General features: G+C 65.7%; 2 protein-coding genes and 1 long non-coding RNA gene across 6 annotated transcripts; 1 reads left to right on the top strand and 2 right to left on the bottom strand.

The window, feature by feature from the left end:
- Positions 1–2860: 2860 nt before the first annotated feature.
- IDO2 (indoleamine 2,3-dioxygenase 2) lies at positions 2861–11726 on the bottom strand. 2 transcript variants are annotated; one of them, XM_026112217.2, is made up of 10 exons: positions 11437–11724; positions 10165–10260; positions 9213–9332; positions 8931–9049; positions 8626–8640; positions 7850–7949; positions 7253–7370; positions 6858–6909; positions 5299–5447; positions 2861–4126 (listed from the first exon to the last, which is right to left on the bottom strand). In XM_026112217.2, the coding sequence occupies exons 1-10, from the start codon at positions 11533–11535 to the stop codon at positions 3756–3758; spliced, it is 1239 nt and encodes a 412-aa protein (XP_025968002.1). In that variant the 5' UTR covers positions 11536–11724; the 3' UTR covers positions 2861–3755. The 2 variants fall into 2 exon arrangements, with proteins under 2 accessions (XP_025968002.1, XP_025968003.1); XM_026112218.2 differs by lacking the exon at positions 10165–10260 and having other exon boundaries at positions 11437–11726.
- Positions 11563–19632, top strand: LOC135323669 (uncharacterized). Of its 2 annotated transcripts, XR_010385144.1 has the most exons (5): positions 11563–11670; positions 15770–15841; positions 16305–17116; positions 18774–18865; positions 19029–19632. It is a non-coding gene; the product is annotated as an uncharacterized LOC135323669 (long non-coding RNA). The 2 variants fall into 2 exon arrangements; XR_010385145.1 differs by lacking the exon at positions 18774–18865.
- Positions 19633–19699: 67 nt separating this feature from the next.
- On the bottom strand, positions 19700–22095 carry LOC135323658 (uncharacterized). Of its 2 annotated transcripts, XR_010385135.1 has the most exons (3): positions 21984–22095; positions 21546–21729; positions 19700–20177 (listed from the first exon to the last, which is right to left on the bottom strand). XR_010385135.1 is itself a non-coding variant. In XM_064497703.1 (2 exons), the coding sequence occupies exon 2, from the start codon at positions 21274–21276 to the stop codon at positions 20257–20259; it is 1020 nt and encodes a 339-aa protein (XP_064353773.1). In that variant the 5' UTR covers positions 21277–21729; positions 21984–22095; the 3' UTR covers positions 20188–20256. The 2 variants fall into 2 exon arrangements, 1 of the variants encoding a protein (XP_064353773.1); XM_064497703.1 differs by lacking the exon at positions 19700–20177 and having other exon boundaries at positions 20188–21729.
- Between the last annotated feature and the right edge of the window lie 35 nt (positions 22096–22130).

The raw sequence follows: 22130 nt of genomic DNA, 5'->3' as shown, positions 1-22130 counted from the left end.
TCAGCTCCGGCAGGGACCTTTCCCGGCTCAGCGGGCGATGCGGCGCGGCGCGGCGCGGGAGGTGGTGCAGGGCCCCGCTCCCGGCTGGTCGGAGCCTGGGCAGGTGGAGATGCCCCAGCAAAGCCTGCGTCGCAGCCAGTGCACAGCGCTGCGCCTGGGAGATGGCGTGTAGGAGGGCACTGGCTCGGAAAGGGCTCGGAGCCGCGAGCCCCGCGGGCAGGGACGGGGCAGAAAGGGCAAACAGGAGCTTGGATGGGCCCCGGACACAGACCGGTGCGGGAGCAGCTCTGCTCCCGAACGTCCCGTACGCCTGGCATCGCCCTCGGCTGCAGCAGGGCAGCGCCGTCTCGCCAAGGACCGAGGGCGAGGAGGTGCCGCCCCGAGCGGTGCACGCGGGACCGCAGCATCGCTGCTCTGCGGTGGCTCCTTCAAAGGGACCGGCAGGCAAAGCGGGCCCCGGGCAGGCGTTTGGTTTGGTGGAAGGGCTTTCACAGGACAGGCTGCTGCCTGCGGTGCTGGTGCTCCCTGCCTTGGGCGACACGAGAGAAACCCTCGCAGCAGCCGCGCAGACCCGCGCGCAGCTCCGGGGCCGGCACAACCAAGCGCAGCCCTTGCAGGCGCCGCAGGGCAAACCGAGGAAGACACCACCCCCCCGAGTCCTTGGGGCGGACGACTCGCGATAGCGTGTGTCACTGGAGAGGTCCCATCCATCAGGACTGGGAGAAACCGGCCGGGAGGCAGCTCCGGGCGGCCGTGGGCAGCCCGCCGCAGTGCAGGCGCTCGGGGCGGCTCCAAAGCGGGTGCCGAGCGCCGCGTTATTTTTGTATGTATTGTGGTATTTTTAGGCGTAGGGCCTGCTAAATAATTTAAATCTAACCTGCCTCCAGTCACGATGCACCCGAGACTGGAGTTGTCTGCATCTTGTGATCAATGTTAGACATCGCGGCGGGGAAACAGGGACGAATCAAAGCTCTCGTGCAGCAGCTGTCCCAGCGCGCCGGGAAGCGGGCGGGGGGTCTGCTCGTCGCTGAGACGCGGTAGGATGCTCCGAGTCTGCCTGCACAGGAGCTGCATCCCGTAATGCATGTGCTGTAGCTGGATGCTTCCTTGCAAAGTGTCTGGTGAACTGCAGTCAGATTTGATAAGTCCTTCTTATGTGGTTTTCCAGCCCCGGCTGCTCCGGGTTGTCCGTCGGCCGGGCGGCACGTGCGGAGCCGGGGCAGCCCGCGCGTCTCCCTTGCAGCGCCGATCTGCCTGCGCTGCGGAGCCCGTGCTGTATTTGTCACTTAGCCAGAGCGACTTTTTTTTTTTCCCTGTAGTTCACACTGTTTTCCCGAAATGGTCTGAAATGTAATAGACCAAGACAATCACTCGTATGAAATATTTCCTACATAAAATATGCAGCAGCTGTTCAGACCCGCGCATCCAGTGGAATGAGGGCTGCCTGGCAAAGATTTAAAGGTGCTGACATGTTCCTATGGGCTGTTTACTGTAGATATCTTCTCCTAAGCTCCAGTTTTAAGGCTGCCTTCCAAAGGAGGGCACCAAATAAAATTAAGCAAGGAGCTTTAATAATTCAAGCTGCTGTGTGCTGAGCTTTTTGTTGCCCTTCTGGGAACGAAGCCTCATTTCAAAGGACCTTGACTTTCTTCCTGTGGTGCTGGTGCTGGAGCTATTTTTGCACCGAGACACGGGCTGGGCGTGAAGCTGCGCAGGCGGCTGTGCCAGCAAACCCGGGCGAGGGAGACGTGGGTGCTTATGGCCGGGTCTCCCTAAGGATCCCGACCTCCTGCAGCAGCGACCAGGGTGGCCATCCAGGGAATCCGTGGGTGCTCTCCAGCTGTAAAAATCAAGTCGCTTGGGCATCTGGCTTTCTGTGATGAGAAGCCTCACCACTGCTCTCGGTGCGAAGATCTACCCGTCCGTCCCACGGCAGGGAGGAGGCCGTGGTGCAGAGGGAGGACGGGGTGCCCGGGGCACCGGCGGTGCCTGCGCGGGCTGGGCGAGGGCCAGGCTGGCGGCAGTGGGACCGAGGTCCTTGGCCTCCTCGTTGGGGCAGGAGAAGGTGGAGGAGTTTGCGCGTGGCCGGATGCAGCAGCTTCACGCGTGCGTCCTCTGGATCCCTTGAGGCATCGGGAGGCGCGATGGAGAGCAGCAGCGCGTCCTCATCGCTCGCTGTATCACCCTCACAGTAGCGCGAGCCTCCTCGACGCCTCACGCTGCTTCCCCCATACGCTGCTCGCCTCTCCCCTCCGCCGCCACCCGCCCTCCCCTTTCCAGCTGGGTGTGAGTGACTTCGGCGTAATTCCAGTGACTGGATAATTAGTGTTTGTTAGGAGACTTAGCCTGTGCGTAATTATGCTCCAGATGCAGATGCACCGTCTGGTTAAGGCCTCTGCCTGTTATCCCTACTGATAGTAGGCAATTCAGCAGGCAAAACTGTCTCATACGGAGGCAAGTAATAATGAAATGCAATAAGGAGGCCTATTTTTAGACGGGACTGTTTGTTGTTTCCAGCCCAAGTACGAGGTTCAGGCTGAGACTCAGTGATCTGAGATTGCCCTAATAATTTTGGACCCACGCATGTCTGGCAGCTCTGGGCACTTAAGAAACATGTCTTGATCGAGGTGTTAAAATGACACAATTCGGTTTGGTTTGGGGGTGAGAGGAATCGTTTCTGACAGCTACAGAAGTGTCCGAGAGGCTGAAGGCTCTGGGGTCTGGCAGAAAGCCCTGCAGACCCCGTCGTGCAACGCGCCCGCACCCGGCAGACCCCCAGCGCTCCTCCCCACCCTCCCCAGACAGAAACTAGTATTTGGTAGCTCCGGCCTCTGCCCACGCGCTGATCTTCTGCCGCAAGTGAGGACGGTTCCCAGGCACCGATTTAGCCAGCTTTGACCCAGGTAGCTTTCAGCGTCCGTGAGAAAAGCAGGTTTCTGCTGCCACCTCGTGATGGGAGAAGCGTCCTCAGCCGCCTGCGCGGGGTTTGGTGTCTTGGCGTCGGCGAGCGGTTAGGTCAGGGTGCAGCGTCGGAAAGTCCGTCTTTGCAATGGAAATACGAGGCTAGAAGCTAGTTTTCAGGGATTCAACTTTATTAGTAATTTACTTCGGATGATGTGGAACCGCTCGTGCTCCAGCTGCCGGGGCTTTCTCGGGGGTCGGGTCCGTGGGGTGGTGCCAGGCCAGCGGGGCCGGCGAGCCGTGCTGCGAGGAACGTGGCTCTGCCCGTGCGAGGGTGCTGTGCTCCCCGCGCGCTTTTCCGTGTCCGTAAGGAGCGCTCCCCTCCCTTTAACGGGTTGTGATCGCACCGGCACTCTCCGGAAGATAACCGTGAAATCGTGGGAAATGTGCCCCGGCTGGCCTGCAGCGACGGACCGAGACCCGCAACGGGCCGTGCACGGCCCCACGGCGGCCCCACGGCAGCCTGCCAGCCCTCCCCACGGCAGCCCCGCGCGCCCCGGCACGGCGGGGTCCGGGCGGAGGGTCCCGGGCAGGGGCGGCCGAGGCACGGCGGCGCCTGGGCTTGGCGTGGGCGGGGGGGATGCTGAGGGGCAAGTGATTTTCCCCTGGTGAAGAGCGAGTCGCCTGGGTCCTGGTGTCCCCGACCGGCACGGGTGGGACTGGGCTATTCAAGACGAAGCTTTGCGCGAAGGTCGCTGCAGGCAGGTTTGGGCCCGGGCTCTGCGGACGCTGCGCTGAGTCAGCCGGTCTCCCAGACCTGCTTTTCGTGACGCCTTGGAGGCGGCTGGGGCAAGTCAGGCGCTTATCATCCCTTCCCTCGTCGTGTCCCGGACGCTCTTGAGGAACCTGAAGATGTGCGACCCGCCAGTCCCTTTGCCCTCCAGCAGGGAGGGCGGCTTCCCCGGCGGGGGGCCGGTCCCGGCGGCGGGCTCCCCCCGCCCAGCCTTGGCCTTGGCGGCCGCGGCGCTGATGTACTTGGTGACGATGGCGATGTGCTGGGTCCTGAAGTCGGCCAGGGCGGAGACGCAGCGGTTGAAGGCGGCGCGGAGGCTGCCGTTGCCGGAGGAGAGGAGGTGCTGCCTCAGGGACGGGGCGCGCCGGACCTCCTCCACGAAGGCTCGGTGCGGGGGGGGCATGTAGTCCCTCATCCTGTGCAGGAACCGGGCTGCAAAGACCAGCAGAGGCAGAAATGAGTCTGTGCGCAACGGGTTAAAGCAGTCGGCCCCGCTCGCAGGGAGCAGCCGCCCCGAAGCCGCGGTGCAGGCGCAGCCACAGCCGGCGGTCGCTGCTCCCGCCGTGTCTGCACGGATGCTCCGCAGGGATGCTCCGCACGGATGCTCCGCCAGCTCTTCCCCAAAGCCGCGCCGGTGCGGGCTGCTCCGCCCGAGCTCACGCGGGCCGTGCTGGCGAGCGCCTGCCGCAGCGGGAGCCTCCGCTCTCCGGCACGTCCCCGCTGTCCTCCCGAAGCTGCAGTGCCGCAGGGGCTGGGCTGCGCCGGGGCAGCCGGGACGCGGCCGGCCGTGTGTGCAGGAGAGCTGGCTGAAGGCAGCTGCTCCTCCGCTGCCCGCACAGGCTTTTCTACCTGCGGCATACAACTGTACGTGTTGTTAGGAGCCTGTAGTGCGGCGTACTAAAGACACTGCAGCGCGTTCGTGTTTCTTAAATGCACGAAGTTGAATATCCCCGTGTCTAAAACCCTCTCATACGTTGATAGCGTGTATCCCTGGTATATCCCTAAGGCGCGTGGGAAATCTGTGCAGATGCCAGGCGCTCCGTTAGACCGAAATGCTGGATCACTGTGCGCTTGAGGTCTGCTCTTCGAAGGTCTGTCTGTGCACCCGGAAAGGCTAACACAGCCCCGGAGAGAAAGCCCGTCTCAGGGCAGCGCGCCGTCAGACCCCCGAACGGCAGCGGCTCGCCTGCGCTCTCGGCGCTTCCTGTGCTGTCAGGGCGGTTTCACTAATTCCTGAGAAATGTTTCAGGCGGGGGCAAGACTAAGTTGGAGCTCTCCGAAGGGATGAGCTAAACTGCCGGCAGGGCGCTGGCGCTACCCGCTCCCTCCCGCCCATGTATAACCGCAGTGAAAACGTGGAGCAGCACAGAAATGGAGCAGCCTGTCCACGTGGGAATTGGTAACGGGGCGAAAGCGGCTGCCGGCAGCCCGTGCGCAGGCTTCCTGCCCGGCGCGGGGAGCAGAGGCTCCTTCCCCCGGCTGGAGATGCGCGCGGGGCTTCGTCTGCGGTAAATCTGCCGTGCGCCGAGGCACGGGGACGCGCCGGCGCTCCTCTCCCCCCACGCTTATTTGGCTGGAAAAAGCAAAAGGAGCGTTTGACTCACTGCTCTCCTGGCTGTGGCGGATGCCCAGGAGCTCGTCGAAGGCGTGGAGGACGGTGCTCTGCGCCGCGCTCCCCCCCGAGAAGGCCATGGGCTCCTGCGAGACGCCCTCGTAGACCAGCCCGTGGGGCATCGCCGGGTTGTCCTTCCAGCTGCGCCGCGGGAGCAGGCGGTCGGGGGGGCGGCCGCCGGGGAAGCCCTCCAGCCCCCGGGGTGGGGACCAGCGAGACCCCCCGGCCGTGGCCGCGGTCGCCCCCTCCTCGCCGCGCCTCCCGCCCGTCCCCGGTGCGGCTGTGCTCGGGGACAGGCAGCGAGGTGCACGCTGCGGCTGTGCCGTGGCCTCGCTCCCGCGCTCCCCCCGCGCGGGGACAAGGGGAGCAGATGCTTCTCTGGCCAGAATAAAGCAGTGGTACCTAACGCATCAACCCCTTGAGAACCCGCGGTCTGCTAGGAGAAGGCAGGCTGCCTCTGCGCTCGCCCCGCGCTCGCGGGAGCCCCAGAGGTTCCCGCCGTGGGTTTGGCTCTGTTGTTGTTACCCCTAAGAAGTGTCTCAGACGGCAACGCCGTGGTGTGATCCCCCCTCTCCTAAAAGACCGGGACCCGGGCAGCGTTTCTTGCCTCCCCCTCTCTGTGCACCGCTAATCCGCACCGTTTCTGTGCCTGTTGTGCTGGATAAACACTCTCTTACAAATGGAAAGAGAAGTTATAATTTTGGAGAGATAATGTGCCTGGCACAAAAATATCTCCTGACCTTCTGGAGGATGCACCATCGCGTGAAGCTTTCGGTGCTGGCTGCTGAGGCTGTTCAACTGCGGGAGCGGATTTTGCTCAAATTGAAAATAGCTTCATTATCAAATGCCTTATTATTTTTAGCTGTCCCAGGGATGTATTTATAGTAACCTTTACTAGTGGGAAGTTCTTATAAGCAGAAGGGAACTGAAAGGCATGTTTTTCCAGGCTGATGACCATCAAGACAAGGTCAGCTTGGATAAAAAATGAAAGCAAGCTAAACAGGATGCATGGAGCCTTTTGGCTCAGGAATGCTGAGATATGCCGAACGGGAATAAAAATAGAAACCCTCCACGGAGCCCGGGAGCGGAGCAGTTTGGGCTGCTCGCAGCTCCGCAGGGAGGATAGGGGATAGCAAAACCACAGCTTTGGCCTCTCTTTACCCTATTTCTACCTCGCCCAACTGACAGTTTGAGTATTTGGGGGAAATGTTTTCCCAAGTAATGGAATTGTAGTGAAACAGCAGCGAGAGGTGTTTTACAGATGTTCCCTCCGTGCGCTGTGCACGAAGCAGAGGGAAATGGGTCTTGTGGAGCCAGGAGAAGCAACGACTTCTCTCCGCGGCGGGGGCCCTTTCTGTGCAGGGACCAGGCTCGGGGGGAGAGGCTGAGCCAGGGATGTGGAGAGGAGGGAGGAGGCACAGCCCGAGCCTTCGCGCCCCGCTGCCCGTCGGGAGCCCGGCTCCCCCGCCATGGCCCCGTCGGCCCCGTCCCGCCTCTCCCCACCCCGGGAACCGCTGACGTTTCACTTTAGCGGAAAACGCGCGGACTTACCCAGAGAGAAAGATCCGGATCACGGAGTAAAACACTGCTGGATCCACGTAATCTGGGAGAGAAATCGGATCATAAACGTTGCTGCGGGCGGAAGGCAGTTAGGCACCTCTGCAGCAGCCGATCCCGTCGGGCGGCTCTTCCCCTCCCCGAGCTGGAAGTGGCCCGAACCCGCCGCGGCAGGAGCCGGCGCACGGCACGCCGCCGTCGCCCTTCCCGGGGCCGTGCGGCTGCACCAGCCCCATCCGCCCCCCGGGGCGCCCGGCTTCCCCCGACTCCCCCCTGCCGCGGCAGCTCCTGCCCGGTCCCTCCCGAGGTGCCTCGCGGCCGCGTGCCGACGCGTCCATGCCGCCGCGCCCGGACGAGCTAGCGCATGCGTGCATGAAGTGCGTCGTTACCGTGCATCCGCCGCAGAGCCTTGCCCATGTCCCCGATGGCCCCTGCCAGCTGCTGCAGGGCTTTGTGCAGGGCCTCCTCGTCGAGCCGCGGGAGGGCATTGATGGCCTCAACGATCGCCTGCGAGAGGGGAGGAGGGAGGGCGATGAAGGCGCTGGGGCTGGGACTGGTTTGCTCTCTGTGCAGCGGGTAGGGACCGGCTATAACCCAGAGGCTGTGAGCAAGCGGGAAACCCCGGCAGGGCGCCAGAAGTCCCAGCAAACCTGCTCCGTGGAGGGCAGGGAGAGGGGGGGAGTCGGCGTCGGAGCTCTGCAGTGAATGGTGGCACGGAGCAGGAGCAGGGCCACGGCCAAGCGGTGCCGGCCAGCTCCCCTGCTCCCGATCCCCTGCGTGCACGGGACGGGTGCCGCCAGCCTGCCACCTCCCAGAGGTGCCTCTCGGGTGCTTTCCAGGCCGGGGAAGAGCGGGGAGTCCCGGGACTGTGCTGTGCTGCCCGCGGCCATCCGGCAGCGAGCCGGCACCTCGCGCCAGGCCGCGTCGCTGCAGGGGCGCAGCAGCAGGGAGGGTGCAGGCACCCGCGGCTGGCGGCTGCACCGTACCTTGATGCCGGGCACGGCCGCCTTCTCCACCAGGAGGGTGACGAGGATGAACCCTCGCAGGCTCTCTCCGCCGGGCAGCGAAATGATGGTGTCCAGGTTTCTGCAAAGACGGCCAGCGAAAGGGCCGAGCGAGCGGGGTGAGCAGGGCGCTCGTGCCGGGCTTCCCGCGTGCTGGCCGGGCCGCGGTGCGCTGCAGGGGCAGGCTGGGCAGGGGCGGGGGCACGTCGGGACCCGCGGTCCCCGGATGCTCTGCTGGGCCTGTGACCAGCAGCCGTCCAGGTCGTTTTGCCCCTGCCCCCAGGACCGGGGTGCTCTGTGCTTCTGCAGGAGCGCGTGCTGCTGCGTCCCTGCCCCGCGCAGCCCCCTCCTGCAGCCCCCTTGCCCTGCGGCGTGGGGAGAGGCCTGAGCTCGCAGACCACAGCGCCTGGGGGCACCCGGAGCCGGAGGCTGCAGAGCTCCGATCCGCACCCGGTGCCGACACCGGGCCAGGCGGGATGGGGTCCGCGGGGCCGCCGGGCTCTGCCTCTGCGGGAGGCTGGAGACCCGGCCCGTCAGTGCCAGCATCTGCGTCAGGGCAGCCCGCGGTTCAACCGCGGTCACTGTCGTCGCAGTGTCCTGGCAGTGGCGTTTGCGTGCCGCAGACCGAGCCGCAGGGTTGTGCTTGTGTACCGAGAGGGAGGTCTAACCTGAGCAGAGCCCTGCCGTGTTGGAGCCGCCAAGCCAAATCAAACAAAGCTAAGGCTGTTAAAAAATAAATAAGCATCCTAAATACTTACTCAATTTCCAGAGGCCTGAAGGCGTTTCGGGCATTGCCAGCAAATGCAAAAGAAAAGGAGAGAGAGATATTACAAGTCATGTCAGCAACAGGTCGCGGTACGTGGGAGACAGATGTGTCCCGGTGCTGCCCCGTGCCGGGTGCTCCCGGAGGCGCCCGGTTTCCCGTGCGTTCGCGTACGCACAGGTCCGCGTTGATGGGAGCCCGAAAGGTTGCCTCTGCCCCGTCCCAAAAAGACCCTCTCAGGGAACCCTCTCCCTAAGACAGGCCTCAAGTAATGGTTGCTGAACCGCTCCGCGCTTTTACCCGCTGGGCCTCTTCCTCTTCCAGTTGGCCAGCACGAAGTCGGCGTGGCTGAGGATGGGCGGGAGGCCGAGGCTCTGCGAGACCTCCCAGAAGGGGATGGCCAGGTTTCGGGGCAGCACCTGCAAGGCACCGCGGGGAGAGGAGGGGACCGCCGGGCTGGGTGGGAGGGCGGCACCGCTCCGCCGTGCCGGGTGGAGGCTCTGCTCCCTCCAGCTGCTCCCGGGGAGCAGCGGGGGCCGGGGGTCCCGAAGCGCGGGGGAGCGAGCTCTGCATCGCTCCTACCTTCAGGGCACCCTCCTCGCCCTCCTGCCAGAGGTAGCCCATGGTGAGGAAGCTCAGCACCAGGTGAGCCAAGTGCAGCTCCTCGCGCCCGCGGAGGTCCCGGGTGCTCAGCTGAGGCATCTGCCGGAGAGACCCCGTGAGTGCGGGGGGGCCCGTCGCAGGGCCCGGCTCTCCGGGCGGAGGGGGGCTGCGGGGCCGCCCGCCCCGGGTGCTGCTCCTGCACCTCCGCGCCCTTCCCGGCCCAGCGCTCCCCGGGCGAGCCCGCTCCCCCGTCCCCGCGGGGGCTGTCGCTGATGCTGGTGCACATCGCTGGCGATGCACAGCGAGGCGCGGGGCTGTGCGCGCAAAGGCGCTCCTCCCCCTCGCCTCGGGGCCGCAGCGGGTGCGAGGCCGGGTCCCCGGCACATGCGGGAGCCGGGAGCGCGGTGCCGCCGAGCCGCTGCTCTCGTGACCTCTAGAGGGGTCCCCTGCCGCGGCTGGCTGCGGCGCGCTCCAGCCTTTCCCTCTCCTTGGCGGCTGATACGCGTTAGATTTGTCTTGCTGGCTGTTTCGTGCACTCTCTGCCGAGGAGGAGACTTTGCTCCTGCAGAGCCCAGCGGCCCGCGCTGACCTCGAACCCGGGCCGGGGGCACGAGCATCGCGTTTCCTTGCGGGCGCGACGGGGCCGTGCTGGCCCGCGGACGTGGCACGCTCTCCTGGTCGAGCGTGGCTCGCTCCCGGGCCCCAGGCGCAGCGGCCGGGTCGGCCGGGGCGTTTCCCAGCGCTGTCCCTTCGGCACGGCGCTCGGGGAGCCGACCTCTCCCGCTGCGAGCCAAGCTCCCGGCGGGACCAGCCGAGGCAGCACAAGCCCCCAAAGCCGCCCCCGCAGCGGGCTCTCGCCCGCACAGACGTGTCGGGAGGGGAGGGCTGGTTCGCCTTTCCGCGCTCTCTAGCCCTGAGCCCGCGGCGGTACCTGGCGAAGGCGCGAGCGGAGCTGGCGGCTGGCGATGAGCTGGGGCAGGCTGCCGGCGATCTCCATCCACGGCCCGTAGGGAGCCGGGAGCTCCGTCTCGGTTGCGTGGAGAGAGGCGAGAGCGGCAGTAAGGCGCCGAGCCCTGCATGTCCCGTGGCCTCTCGCGCGAGGGAGGCTCCCGGCACGGGGACCGCAGGTGTCGTGGCTCAAACGCGGGGCCGGGGCAGTGCCCGCGGGGCTGGGACGGGTTGAGGGCGATGCGGCGCTGCTCGCCCCCGGCGTGGGAAGGAGCCGGGCTTAGGAATGGCGAGAGGGCTGGAAGGTGCGGGCTGTTTGGACGTGGCTCTGCCGGGAGCGGGTGGGATGCTCGCGGTGGTGCTGCCAGGCCAGCGAGCCGCGAGGTCCGCCCCGAGCTGGGGAAGGGGCAGGGGACTGCGGAGGGTTTGCAGATAAGCCAAGCCCTCGGTAAACTCCGAGGAGCCGAGGCCGGTCAGGGACAGCACCCGAACCGTCCTGCCCTGTCCCTGGCTGCAGTCGCAGCGCAGAACCGGGGCAGAGGCGCAGGGGAGCCAGGGAGCCCCGGCAGCCTCGGGGACGCGCAGGCAGCTGTGGGACGGGCTTGGAGGGGGCCGTGGCGAGGACGGGGCGCTGCTGGCCCCTCTAGAGAGGTCGGGGCACCCGCTCGCCCCTGGGGATCGCAGACCCCCGGGAAGAGCCCGGGCGCCGGCGAGCGGGGACGTTGCCTGGCCGGGGGGGGGGGGGTCTGGGTGCTGATTTCCATCCCGCTGCCTTGTCTGCGCAAAGGTTTTCCCAGGGACCTGCCGGGGCTGCGCTCCCGCTTCCCGGGGAGGCGAAGGGAGCCGAGGCTCCCTGGTCTCGCGAGTCGCAGCCGAGGGTTGCGTCCAGCCCCCCGCTCGCAGTGCTGGCTGGTGGCTGATGGGCAAGTGTCTGTGCCGCGGGAGGGAGCCCCGGGCGCGAGGGGCACGCGAGACCCGCAGCCTGCGCCCTCCTCCCGCCTGCCGAGACCCCCTGCACCCGCCGCCGAGCGCTGCCTCCTCTCTGCCCCGTGCCGCAGCCGCTGCGGTGGCCGCAGAGACGAGGAATGTGTCCTTTGAACCGCCGGAGCCAAAGTGCTAGGTGCCTTCCTTACCGCTGCTCATGAATTACTGTGCAATACATGTGTTAACCCCACCAGAAGGCTGTTTGCTAACCCCGCTTCTTCTCTCCTGTGTTTTTTTTTAGTATGAGGACGCAGCGTCAGCCGGTGCCTACCAGGGGATTCGGGAGAAGGAAGCCGTACTCCTCCGAGAGCTGGAACCTGCTCAGCGTGAGCGGCAGCGGGCTCTCCTCGTCTTCGCCGCGCGCCGCCATCCCCGGGCGCCCGGGCGCAGCGTCGGGACTCCCCAGGCCGGCGGCGGATCGGGACCGGGAGCAGGACCGGGACCGGGACCAGGAGCAGGATCGGGACCCGGAGGAGCGCGGCGCTGCCCGCTCCCTGCAGCACCGGTATGTGCTGAGCCAGCGAGCGGGGCCGATGCGGGGCCGAACCTTGTCCTGGGGTGGGGGAAGCGCTGTCCATGCTGCCCAGTCCGAGCAAACACGATTAAAGGTTGCTGATAAGTCATTATCCGCCCGGCAAACATTAGTCTCCATCTCCGTCGGCATCCACCCATGGAGGCGGCCGAGGAAGGCTCCCTCCGGGGAGGGTCCACGAGCCGTGTCCCCGGCTGGCTCTGGACCGTGGTCCCGGGCGCCGCTGCGGCGCGGTTCCCCCGGGCTCGGGCAGTGCTGCCCGCGTACCTCGGGTGCTGCGCGTTCCCTACGGGAAACGTGCGGGAGGCAGGGAGCGTTTGCTCCACCGGCCGTGCGGGAGGCGGGTGGCAGGCGCTGCCGGAGCCCCGGCTGCGGTGCTGCGATGTGGGGGGGGCCGGCACGGCCCTGGCAGGTCGGCTTCTGCCGCCGTCGCGCGGGAACAGGCCTGCAGCTCCCTCCGGGGCCGGTCGGCCCGTCCCTGACACCCCGGGGGGACGAGGCCCTAGGAGGTGGGTCCCCGCCGGAGCAGTCCGTGCTCCCCCGGGCACAGACGTGTCCTCGGCCCTGCACTTGCACCAGGCGCTGCTGCTGCGTGCACGGCCGGAGCGGAGGGATGGGAGCCAGGGCCTCATCCGTGTGTCCCGTTGCGTTAGGTTTTCCCTGCGTTTCCCGCTAACTTCCCGAGGAGGGAAGGAGAGCTGGTGTTGCTATGACCTTGCCCAGGCCGGGTGACGCGTTAGACAGCAGGGACAGCTGTGATGAGGGTCGGGGAAGGGCGCGCTGCGACGTGCCCCCGCTGGAGCGCAGCCGCCTGCATCGGCTCAGCCGATGGATTGCGGGGTGTCTCGGGCCGTGCTGGGTGGGATTGCGGGGTGTCCTGGGCCAGTGTCAGGCAGGAAGGGGGGGGTTTCTTGGCTCCGTGCCAGGTGGGATTGCAGGGTGTCCTGGGGCCGTGCCAGGCAGGATTGCAGGATTTCTCGGGACAGTGCTGGGCAGGATTGCAGGGTTTCTTGTTGCCATGCCAGGTGGGAATGTGGGGTTTCCCAGGGCTGTGTCAGGTGGGAATGTGGAGTTTCTCAGGGCCGTGCTGGGTGGGATTGTGGGGATTCTTGGAGCCATGCCGGATGGGATTGCAGGGTGCCTTGTGGCCATGCTAGGCAGGATTGTGGGGTGTCTCAGGCCAGTGCCAGGTGGGATTGTGGGGTGTCTCAGGCCAGTGCCTGGCAGGATTGCCGGGTTTTCGGGGCTAGTGCAAGGCAGGATTGGGGGGTTTCTTTGGCTGTGCTGGGCAGGATTGCGGGGTGTCTTGGGGCTGTGCCAGGCAGGATTGTGGCGTTTTCTGGGCCAGTGTCAGGCAGGAATGGGGAGTTTCTCGGCGCTCTGTGCCTGGTGGGATTGCAGGGTGTCTTGGGGCCAAGCTGGGCAGGATTGGGGGGTTTTGGGGGTCTTGCTGGGTGGGATTGTGGGGTGTCCTGGGGCTGTGCCAGGCAGCATTGCTGGATTTCTCAGGCTAGTGCCAGGCGGGATTGCGGCGTGTCTTGGGGTCATGTCAGACGCGATCGTGGGGTTTCTCGGGGCTGTGCTGGGTGGGATTGCAGTGTTTCTTTGGCCAGTGCTGGGCAGGATTGTGGGGTGTCTCGGGGCTGTGCTGGGCGGGATTACAGAGTGTCTCGGGGCTGTGCCAGGCAGGATTGTGGGGTTTCCTGGGCCGGTGTCAGGCAGGAATGGGGGGTTTCTCGGCTCTGTGCCAGGCGGGATTGCAGGGTGTCTCGGGGCCGTGCCGGGTGGGATTACGGGGTGTCCTGTGGCCGTGCCGGGTGGGATTGCGGGGTTTCTCGTGGCCGTGCCGGGGGGGATTGCGGGGTTTCTTGGCTGATTGCTGGGCAGGATTGTGGGGTGTCTCAGGCCAGTGCCAGGTGGGATTGTGGGGTTTCCTGGGGCTGTGCCTGGCAGGATTGCAGGGTGTCTCAGGGCTGTGCTGAGCGAGACTGTGGGGTTTCTTTGGCTGGTGCCTGGCAGGATTGTGGGGTTTCTCGGGGCCAGTGCCAGGCAGGATTGAGGGGTTTCTTCGGCTGTGCTGGGCAGGATTTTGGGGTTTCTCGGGCTGTGCTGGGTGGGATTGCGAGGTCTCTCAGGGCCATGCTGGGTGGGATTGCGAGGTTTCTCAGGGCCGTGCTGGGTGGGATTGCGAGGTTTCTCAGGGCCGTGCTGAGTGAGTCTGAGTGCTTTTTCAGGCCAGTGCTGGGCAGGTTTCTCGGGGCCGGTGTCAGGCAGGAATGGGGGGTTTCTCGGCTCCGTGCTGGGCAGGATTGCAGGGTGTCTCGGGGCCGTGCTGGGTGGGATCGCGGGGTTTCTTTGCCCAGTGCCAGGTGGGATTGCGGGGTTTCTCGTGGCCGTGCCGGGGGGGGGATTGCGGGGTTTCTTGGCTGATTGCTGGGCAGGATTGTGGGGTGTTTCAGGGCCGTGCTGGGCAGGATTACAGGTTGTCTCAGGCCAGTCCAAGGCGGGATTGCGGGGTGTCTTGGGTTTGTGCTGAGTGAGACTGTGGGGTTTCTTTGGCCAGTGCTGGGCAGGATTGTGGAGTTTTGGGGGCCAGTGCTGGGCAGGATTATGGGGTTTCTTTGACTGTGCTGGGTAAGATTGCAGGGTGTCTCGGGGCCGTGCTGGGTGGGATTACAGGGTTTCTCAGGGCTGTGCTGAGTGAGTCTGAGTGCTTTCTCAGGCCATGCCAGGCAGGACTTTGGGGTTTCTCGGGCCGTGCTGGGCGGGATTACAGTGTGTCTTGGGGCTGTGCCAGTCGGGGTGGCAGGGTTTTGTGGGCCAGTGTCAGGCAGGAATGGGAGGTTTCTCGGGGCTCTGTGCCGGGTGGGATTGCGGGGTGTCTTGGGGCCGTGCTGGGCAGGATTGGGGCATTTCTCGGGGTGGTGCCAGGCGGGATTGCAGGGTTTCTTGGGGCTGTGCTGGGCAGGATTGTGGGGTGTCTCGGGGCTGTGCTGAGTGAGTTTGAAAGCTTTCTCAGGCCAGCGTCAGGCAGGATTGCGGGGTTTCTCAGGGCCATGCCGGGCGGGATTGCGGGGTTTCTCAGGGCCATGCCGGGCGGGATTGCGGGGTTTCTCAGGGCCATGCCGGGCGAGATTGCGGGGTTTCTCAGGGCCATGCCGGGCGGGATTGCGGGGTTTCTCAGGGCCATGCCGGGCGAGACTGCGGGGTGTCTCGGAGCTGAGCTGGGCAGGATTACAGGGTGTCTTGGGGCTGTGCCAGGCAGGAATGGGGGGCTTCTCGGCTCCGTGCCAGGCAGGAATGGGGGGCTTCTCGGCTCCGTGCCAGGCAGGATTGTGGGGTGTCTCAGGGCCGTGTCAGATGCGATTGTGGGGTTTCTCGGGCCAGTGCCAGGCAGGATTGCGGGGTGTCTTGGGGCCATGCTGGGCAGGACTGTGGGGTTTCTCGGGGTTGTGCTAGGCGGGATTGCAGGTTGTCTTGGGGCTGTGCCGGGCAGGATTGCAGGGTTTCTTGGTTGTTTGCCAGGCAGGACTGGGGGTGTCTCGAGGCTGTGCTGAGAGATTGTGGGGTTTCTCTGGCCAGTGCCTGGCAGGATTGCGGGGTGTCTCGTGCCTGTGCCAGGTCAGATTGTGGGATGTCTCAGGCCAGTGCCAGGTGGGATTGGGGGGTTTCTTGGGGCCGTGCTGGGTGGGATTGTGGGGTGTCTTTGGGCTATGCTAGGCCAGATTGTGGGGTTTCTGTGGCCAGTGCTGGACAGGACTGTGGGGTGTCTCGGGGCCATGCTAGGCCGGATTGCGGGGTTTCTTTGGCCAGTGCCAGGGAGGATTGCAGGGTGTCTCGGGGCTGTGCCAGCTGGGAATGGGGGGGGTTCTCAGGGCTGTGCCAGCTGGGAATGGGGGGGGTTCTCAGGGCTGTGCCACACTGGATTAGGGGGTGTCTCGTGGCTGTACTAGGTGGGATTGAGAGGTTTCTCGGGCAGGATTGTGCGGTTTGTTGGGGCTGCAGCAGAGCACTGCACCGCAGCACTCGGAGCTTGTGGGAGCCTCTCTGCAGATGGTGGTTTGAAGCGCAGGTCTATCCGACTGTCCTTGTGACCGATACCCCCTGCGTCACCTGAGGCAGCGGCGTGTCCCCCATGGAGCGGGTGAGCGCTGCCGGCACCCGGTGCTCGGCGTTGTGCGGGGCGTCCGCGTTGTCCGACCCGAGCGCCGGGCAGCCTGGCAGTGTGGGGCTCGCGCCGGTGCTCCCCGGGGTCGTGGGCTGGACGCTGCGGCTGGAGGACTGGAGATCTGGGGAGCCCTAGCAGGAAGGGGGGGTCCACGTGCCGGCCCTGCCCAAGGGGTCCTGCTGCCGGCGTTCCCGCGGCCTGGGGACGGGCTGGGCAGGGAAGTGCATGGAGGGGCTGAGACCAGTACGCTGCATCTCAGTGCAGATCAGCCCTGGGGAGGTGGTGTGCTGGGGCGGAGAGGGCCAGCGAGGCGGCTGTGCTTGTGACTCATGGGCGGCGGGAGCAGGGTGGGCTCTGCAGCCCGGACAGTGCTCTGGTGGGTGTGAGGAGCGGTTGCTGGGAGCACGGTGTAATTTGGGTGCTGCTGTTTGCTGTGCAGGTGGCTTGCAACGGGGGACTGCCGGGAGCCCGGGAGTGCTGAGGGAGAAACGCCCGCGTCCACCCGCCAGTGCCCGATGGAGAAGCCTGCTCTGCCCCATAAGTGCCGGCCGGGGGTGACCTGCCGGGGGGGAGGAAGCTGCGGCAGCACTCGTCGGTCCCCAGAGCGGCAGCGCCCAGAGAGCGGCCCCGGGCAGGAGCATCGCGTGATGGGCGAGCGGCCGGGCCCGCAGCGGTGCCAGCCGTCCCCGCGGGGCACCCCTTGCCCCCCGGCCGTGGGAAGAAAGGCAGCCCCGAGGCAAGCAGGTGGGTGTCTTTCCTTCTCTTTAGCCAGCGAGGGTTCAATGTCCCTCCCCAGCTGCCAGGGAGGTCCGAGCAAGGTGTGCAGCAGCCAGCGAGACCCGGGAACCTCTGCCCGTCCAGCTGAACGTGGGTGAGCAGCTTTCCGGATGGTCTCCAGGGATTTCTAGTGGTTGTGCAGCCGAGGAGCTCACTGCCCTCGTAAAGAAGCGCAGTGGTGGTCAACAGGCCGTCGAGCAGCGTGGTGCGCTGTGTGTCAGCCCTCCTGCTCCTGAAGCACAGATGATGGTGACGGTCCTGCGGTGGATGGTCAGCACTTATGGGGCCATGAGGAGCGTCCCTGTCTAAGAGGAGCAGGACTGCGCGGTGTCCCCTTTCCGGGCAGCAGCGCTGAGGCCGATGTCCCCTGGAGTTTCACGTCCCTTTGCTGGTCAGGGTGGAAGCAGCGCACGCCCTGGCCCGGGCGGCACCGGGGAGGACGCCGGCACCGCGGGGAGCGACGCTCTGCTCGAGGTGGGCTGCGGGAGCGCGGGCACGGCTGTGCGGCTCCGTGCGGTCGGGGCGCGGGAGGCAGTGCCGCTCCCCAGGAGTCGGGGTGCTCGTTGGAGGGCATGGAGCGTGGCGCGCTGTCCGGGTGAGCGCGGTGCGCTGTCGGGGTGAGTGTGGCCAGTGCGGGCCCTGGGAAGCGATGGAGGGAAGTGATGTTGTGGAGAGCAGCCGCTCTGCAGAGGTTGGTTGTGTGCGTGTGCTGGCCGTCTCGCGGGGCACCCTCGGTGCAGGGGTGTCTGAGGTGGTGGCTGTGGCTGGTACAAATCTTGCCAGCGGGTCTGGGAGCAGGAAGCCGTGGTCCTCTCGGAGGTGGAATGTCGCTAGGGCCTGCGTAGTGAGCGTGGCTGCTGTCCCTGGGGGCCGTGCCCGGTGTGCGGGCTTGCTGGGTCCTGCTCTGCCATCCCTGGGCAGCGAGTGCAGGGGAGTGAGTCAGGCAGAGCGACTCTTTCTGAACCTCATGTGTGTCTGTGTATATATGAGCGTGTGTGTGTGTGTGTGTGTGTGTGTGTGTGTGTGTGTGTGTGTGTTGCACGTGAGGTGTGGGGTGGCTGCTGCGGGTGCATTGCAGCTGCTAGGGCTGCCCCTGCCTGGCTGTCCCTGGGCAGTTGCTGCAGTGACTGGACCTGTGTTGCTTTTGGGGTCCTGCCTCTCCTGGGCTGGGAGGTGCAGGGCTGCCCCCCTTCCCCCCCCACCCCGTGCTGCAGCTCCTGGGGGTGGGACAGGGCACCCTTGGGTGCAGGGGGTGGTTTCCCTGGGTGCTGGCTGCTGCTGGGCAGAGGGAGCCCAGGAGAATGTGGGGTGGGGTGGGAGCTGGTGTGTGTTGTCCTGGTGTGTTGTGGCAGGCTGCTGACTGTGCAGGAGGCAGTGTGTGTGCTGGTGTGCGTGTGCGCTCTGTGTCTGTCTGTCTGTCTGTCTTGTTCTGTCTCCCTCTCCCTCCCTCTCCCTCCCTCTCCCTCTGTCTCTCTCCCTCCCTCTCCCTCTCTCTCTCTCTGTCTCTGTCTCTCTCAGTCTCTCTCTCTGTCTCTATGTCCCTGTCTCTTGTTCTCTCTCTCCTGTTCTGTCCCTGTCTCTCTCTCTGTCTCTCTCTTGTTCTCTCTCTCTCTCTTGTTCTGTCTCTTGCCCTGTCCCTGTCTCTCTCTCCCCCCCTCTGTCTCTCTCCCCCCCTCTGTCTCTCTCCCCCCCTCTGTCTCTCTCTCCCCCCTGTCTCTCTCTCCCCTCTGTCTCTCTCCCCCCCGTCTCTCTCCCCCCCCTCTGTCTCTGTCCCCCCCCGTCTCTGTCCCCCCCCTCTGTCTCTCTGTCCCCCCCCTCTGTCTCTCTCTCCCCCCCCTCTGTCTCTCTCTCCCCCCTCTGTCTCTCTCCCCGCCCCGTCTCTCTCTCCCCCCCCTCTGTCTCTCTCTCTGTCCCTCTCTGTCTCTGTCTCTTGGTCTGTCTCTCTGTCTCTCTTGTCCTGTATCTGTCTCTTGTCCTCTCTCTCTCTGTGTCTCTCTTTCTTGTCCTGTCTCTGTCTTGTTCTCTCCCTCTGTCTCTCCCTCTCCCTCTGTCCCTCCGTCTCCCTCTCCCTCTCCCTCTCCCTCTGTCTCTCCCTCTCCCTCTCTGTCTCTCTCTGTCTGTCCCTCTGCAGATGCGGATGCTGCCTGCTGTGCCGGGCTCTGGAAGAGAGATGTGCAGGAGGAGGCAGAAGGGCAGGGTGTGGTGTGGGCCCTGGTGAGTCAAGTAAGTAACTAAGTGAAGTGAAGTGAAGTGAAGTGAAGTGAAGTGAAGTTAGTGAAGTGGCGCCAGGTCCCATGGCAGAGTGAGGGCATTGGTGAAGTGACTGACTCTGTCTGTCTGTCCTGGGTTGTGGGGCCCTTCTGTGACGGTGCTGTGTTTCCTGCAGGAAAGCTGGACTCAGGATGGGAAGAAGAAGAAGAAGAAGTTGTTGTGTGCAGCTGGAGCTTCTCGGAGGAGGGAGCTGCGGAGGCGGCGCCCCGAGAGGGCTTTGGAGGCCTGCCGTGGAGGCTGGGCGGGCTCTCTCTCTCTCTCGCAGGCCATGGCGTGTGCCCGTCTGTCGGCCTGGCGCCTCCCGGACTCTGCGACGTCGGGTGGAAGTCGTCTGTGTGCAGGGAGCGCTCTGGAGGAGCCAGGCCTGGAGCAGGAAGGCGCCCAGAGGAGGATCTGGGGGCGCGCCTCGGGGTCTGGGCGGGCTCTCTTTTGCAGGGTGAGCCCAGGGCAGATGGCCCTGGTGTCTCTGGGACTCTGTGTGTGTGTGTTTGGTGGTGGGACAGGTGCCGGAGGTGTCTGTGCTGCTCCTGGGCTGTGCAGGTAAGCGAGGCAGCAGGTGAGGAGGTGGCCACGTAGGGAAGGTTGAGGTGGAGGCAGTGGAAGGGGGTCCGGAGCGTAGTGTAGGTGTCGGGGCTGGGCAGGAGACAGGGGCCTCCCAGGTGAGACTGGCAGCGGTGTGTTAGGAGCCTGTGGTGTCTGTGTGTGTGTGTGTGTGTCTGTGTGTGTGTGTGTGTCTGCGTGTGTCTGTGCGTGTGTGTGCGTGTGTGTGTCTGTCTGTGCGTGTGTGTGTAGTGCTGGCTGCTGGCAAGCGCCCAGCCCTGCTGTGGGTGGACGGGTGCTGCAGGGAGTGAGGGGAAGGAAGTAAGAGTGGAGTGAGTGAGTGAGTGAGTGAGAAGTGTTGCTAAGTGTGTTGAGGGTGTGCCGGCTGTGCCTGGAGCAGGCAGGTACTGCGAGTGTGTAGTGTTTGGAAGGGCGGCTGGGCAGCCTGTGCTGGGGCCCGTGGCCTCGTGGCCTGTCCCCTGTGGTTGTGCCTGTGTGGGTGGCGGAGGTGGCGGACCAGGGTGGGTGGGAGGGTGCTGGCGGGGGGCAGACAGGCAGGTTGGAGAGAAGCTGGTTGGTAGGCAGAGGAGCAGTGGATAGGTAGGTGAATGGATGGTGGGTGGGCAGGCAGGCAGGCAGGCAGGCTGGCTGGCCTGTGTGGCTGGGGGCCTGGGCAGACAGGGGAGGTGGTGGGCAGTGTCTGTGGGTGCTGGGGTGGGCAGGCCTGCAGGAAAGAGAGAAGGAGAGAGAGGGAGAAGGATGTGTGGGAGAGTGTGCCGGGGGGCAGTCTGTCAGGCAGTTGGTCAGTCTGGGGTGGTGGGTGGGGGGCTGCAGTGTGGCTCCCTGTGTCCTGGCAGGGTGGCCCTGGGGAGAGGCAGGCAGGTGGGTAGGTAGGTAGGTAGGTAGTGTGGTAGTTTGTTGGGTAGGTGTGGGTGTGAGGTAGGTGGGCAGGAGGGTAGCAGGATAGAGAGGCGGATGCAGAGGCAGGCAGATCCATGGGAAGGTGGATGGGTAGCTGGATTGGTGCTGGGAAGTGGCTGGTTGTGAGGAGGAGATGGTTGATGGCTGGATGGAGTGAGAGGGTGAGGAGTGGTTGGTGGAGTGGTGGGTAGATGGATAGATGGAGAGAAGAGAGGTGGATGGGTGGGTGCTGGCAGTGCATGGGGTCCTGCCTGCTCCTGGTGGGGGCTGCCCGGCCAATGGGGCTCTAGGCCCAGTCTGCAGCAGTGGTGGAGATGGGCAGACAGGGAGATAGGTAGCTGGTAGATGGAGAGGTGGCTAGGAGGGCCAATGGGGGCTCTTGGGGCCCCGTCTCCCGTGGGGGGCCAGGTGGGAGGAGAGGCGGCCCAGGGCCCTGAGTGGCGTGGGGTCCGGGGTGCCGTGATTGGCCCCCCCCGGCGGCAGGAAGCCCAAGAAGGGCCGGGGCCAAGCGACCGCGGGAGCGTAGCGAACGGGGACGAGCAAACGGGGCAGTTAGCGTGGCAGTTCGCGGGGGCAGGCCGCGGGGCCGGGGCCCGACATGCTGCCCGACTCGGGGCAGCCCTCCTGGGCCGCGCCGGGCCCCGGGGGCCCCTGCTTCTCCTCCAGGTAAGGCCCCCTTCTCCCCCCCGCAGGCCCTGCACCCAGGGCTCCCCAGCCCTGGGGCCCCGTCCCTGGGCCAGGCCTCTGCTGCCAGCCCCTGGTCCCAGGGCCTGCTCCCCGGAGCTCTGGCCCAGGCCCACCAGGGAGGCCAGGCCCCGGCTGGGAGCTCTCAGCCCCGCCAGGACCCCGGCCAGGGCCCGGGGCTCTCCTCCACCAGGCCGAGCAGCAGCTAAGAGCCCCATCCAGCTCTGCCAGGCTCTGCCCACAGGGGGAGCCGCCCCAGGCCCTGGCCAGGCAGGAGCCCCAGCTCCAGGGCAGCCAGACCCGCCAGGCTAAGTCCCAAGCAGGTCAGCAGGTACGTCAGTGAGTGGGCAGCTGAGTCCAGGGTGCCTCAGTCGCACTCCATAGGCTCTGCTGGGAGCAGCTCCCCCGAGCACCCCTGGGGGGCTCCACCGGGCCCCCCGCCCCAGCCAGGGCCGGCAGCACAGGACTGGCCAACCCACTCACTTACCTAGCGAACTACTTAGTCCCTGAGAGCCATCTCCACACTCCATGGGCCACACCGCCCATCACAGCTCCCGGGGGCAGGCCCTCGGGGCTAAGACCTGCCCCGCTGCTGTCCATCTTCACCAGGAGACACCTCTACACAGCAGGGGCCTCAGCACCCACCACACATCTCCAGCCATGCAGGGCACCTGGGGGGAGCCAGCTCAGAGGGCAGAGACAGAGAGAGAGAGACACCTGCCCCACTCCCGCACACCTCTGAGGGCCCCCCCTACTCGCCAGCTGCCACCACACACTGCTCTCCCTGTCCATCCCAGCACCAGCAATGCCAGCTCCTGGGGGGCAGCCCACGCAGGAGAGGCCCTGCCATCCCAGCACCACACATAGCACCAAGGCACCCCCTCCACACACAGGCTTCCCGCCAGACGCACACACACCAGCTGACCTCCTTGCTCCCCAGCTCAGCACAGGGCCTCAGTCCATGGTGCCGCTCCACTCCAACGGGGCAACCCAACGCCACGCTCGGCCTCGGCTGGAGAGCTGCCACCACAGCACACCCACAGGGACAGAGCCACTCCCCTCCTCACCAGTA

Source organism: Dromaius novaehollandiae, chromosome 26 (assembly GCF_036370855.1).
Source record: "Dromaius novaehollandiae isolate bDroNov1 chromosome 26, bDroNov1.hap1, whole genome shotgun sequence".
NCBI lineage: Eukaryota > Metazoa > Chordata > Aves > Casuariiformes > Dromaiidae > Dromaius > Dromaius novaehollandiae.
This window is presented reverse-complemented; position numbering and strand designations above follow the sequence as displayed.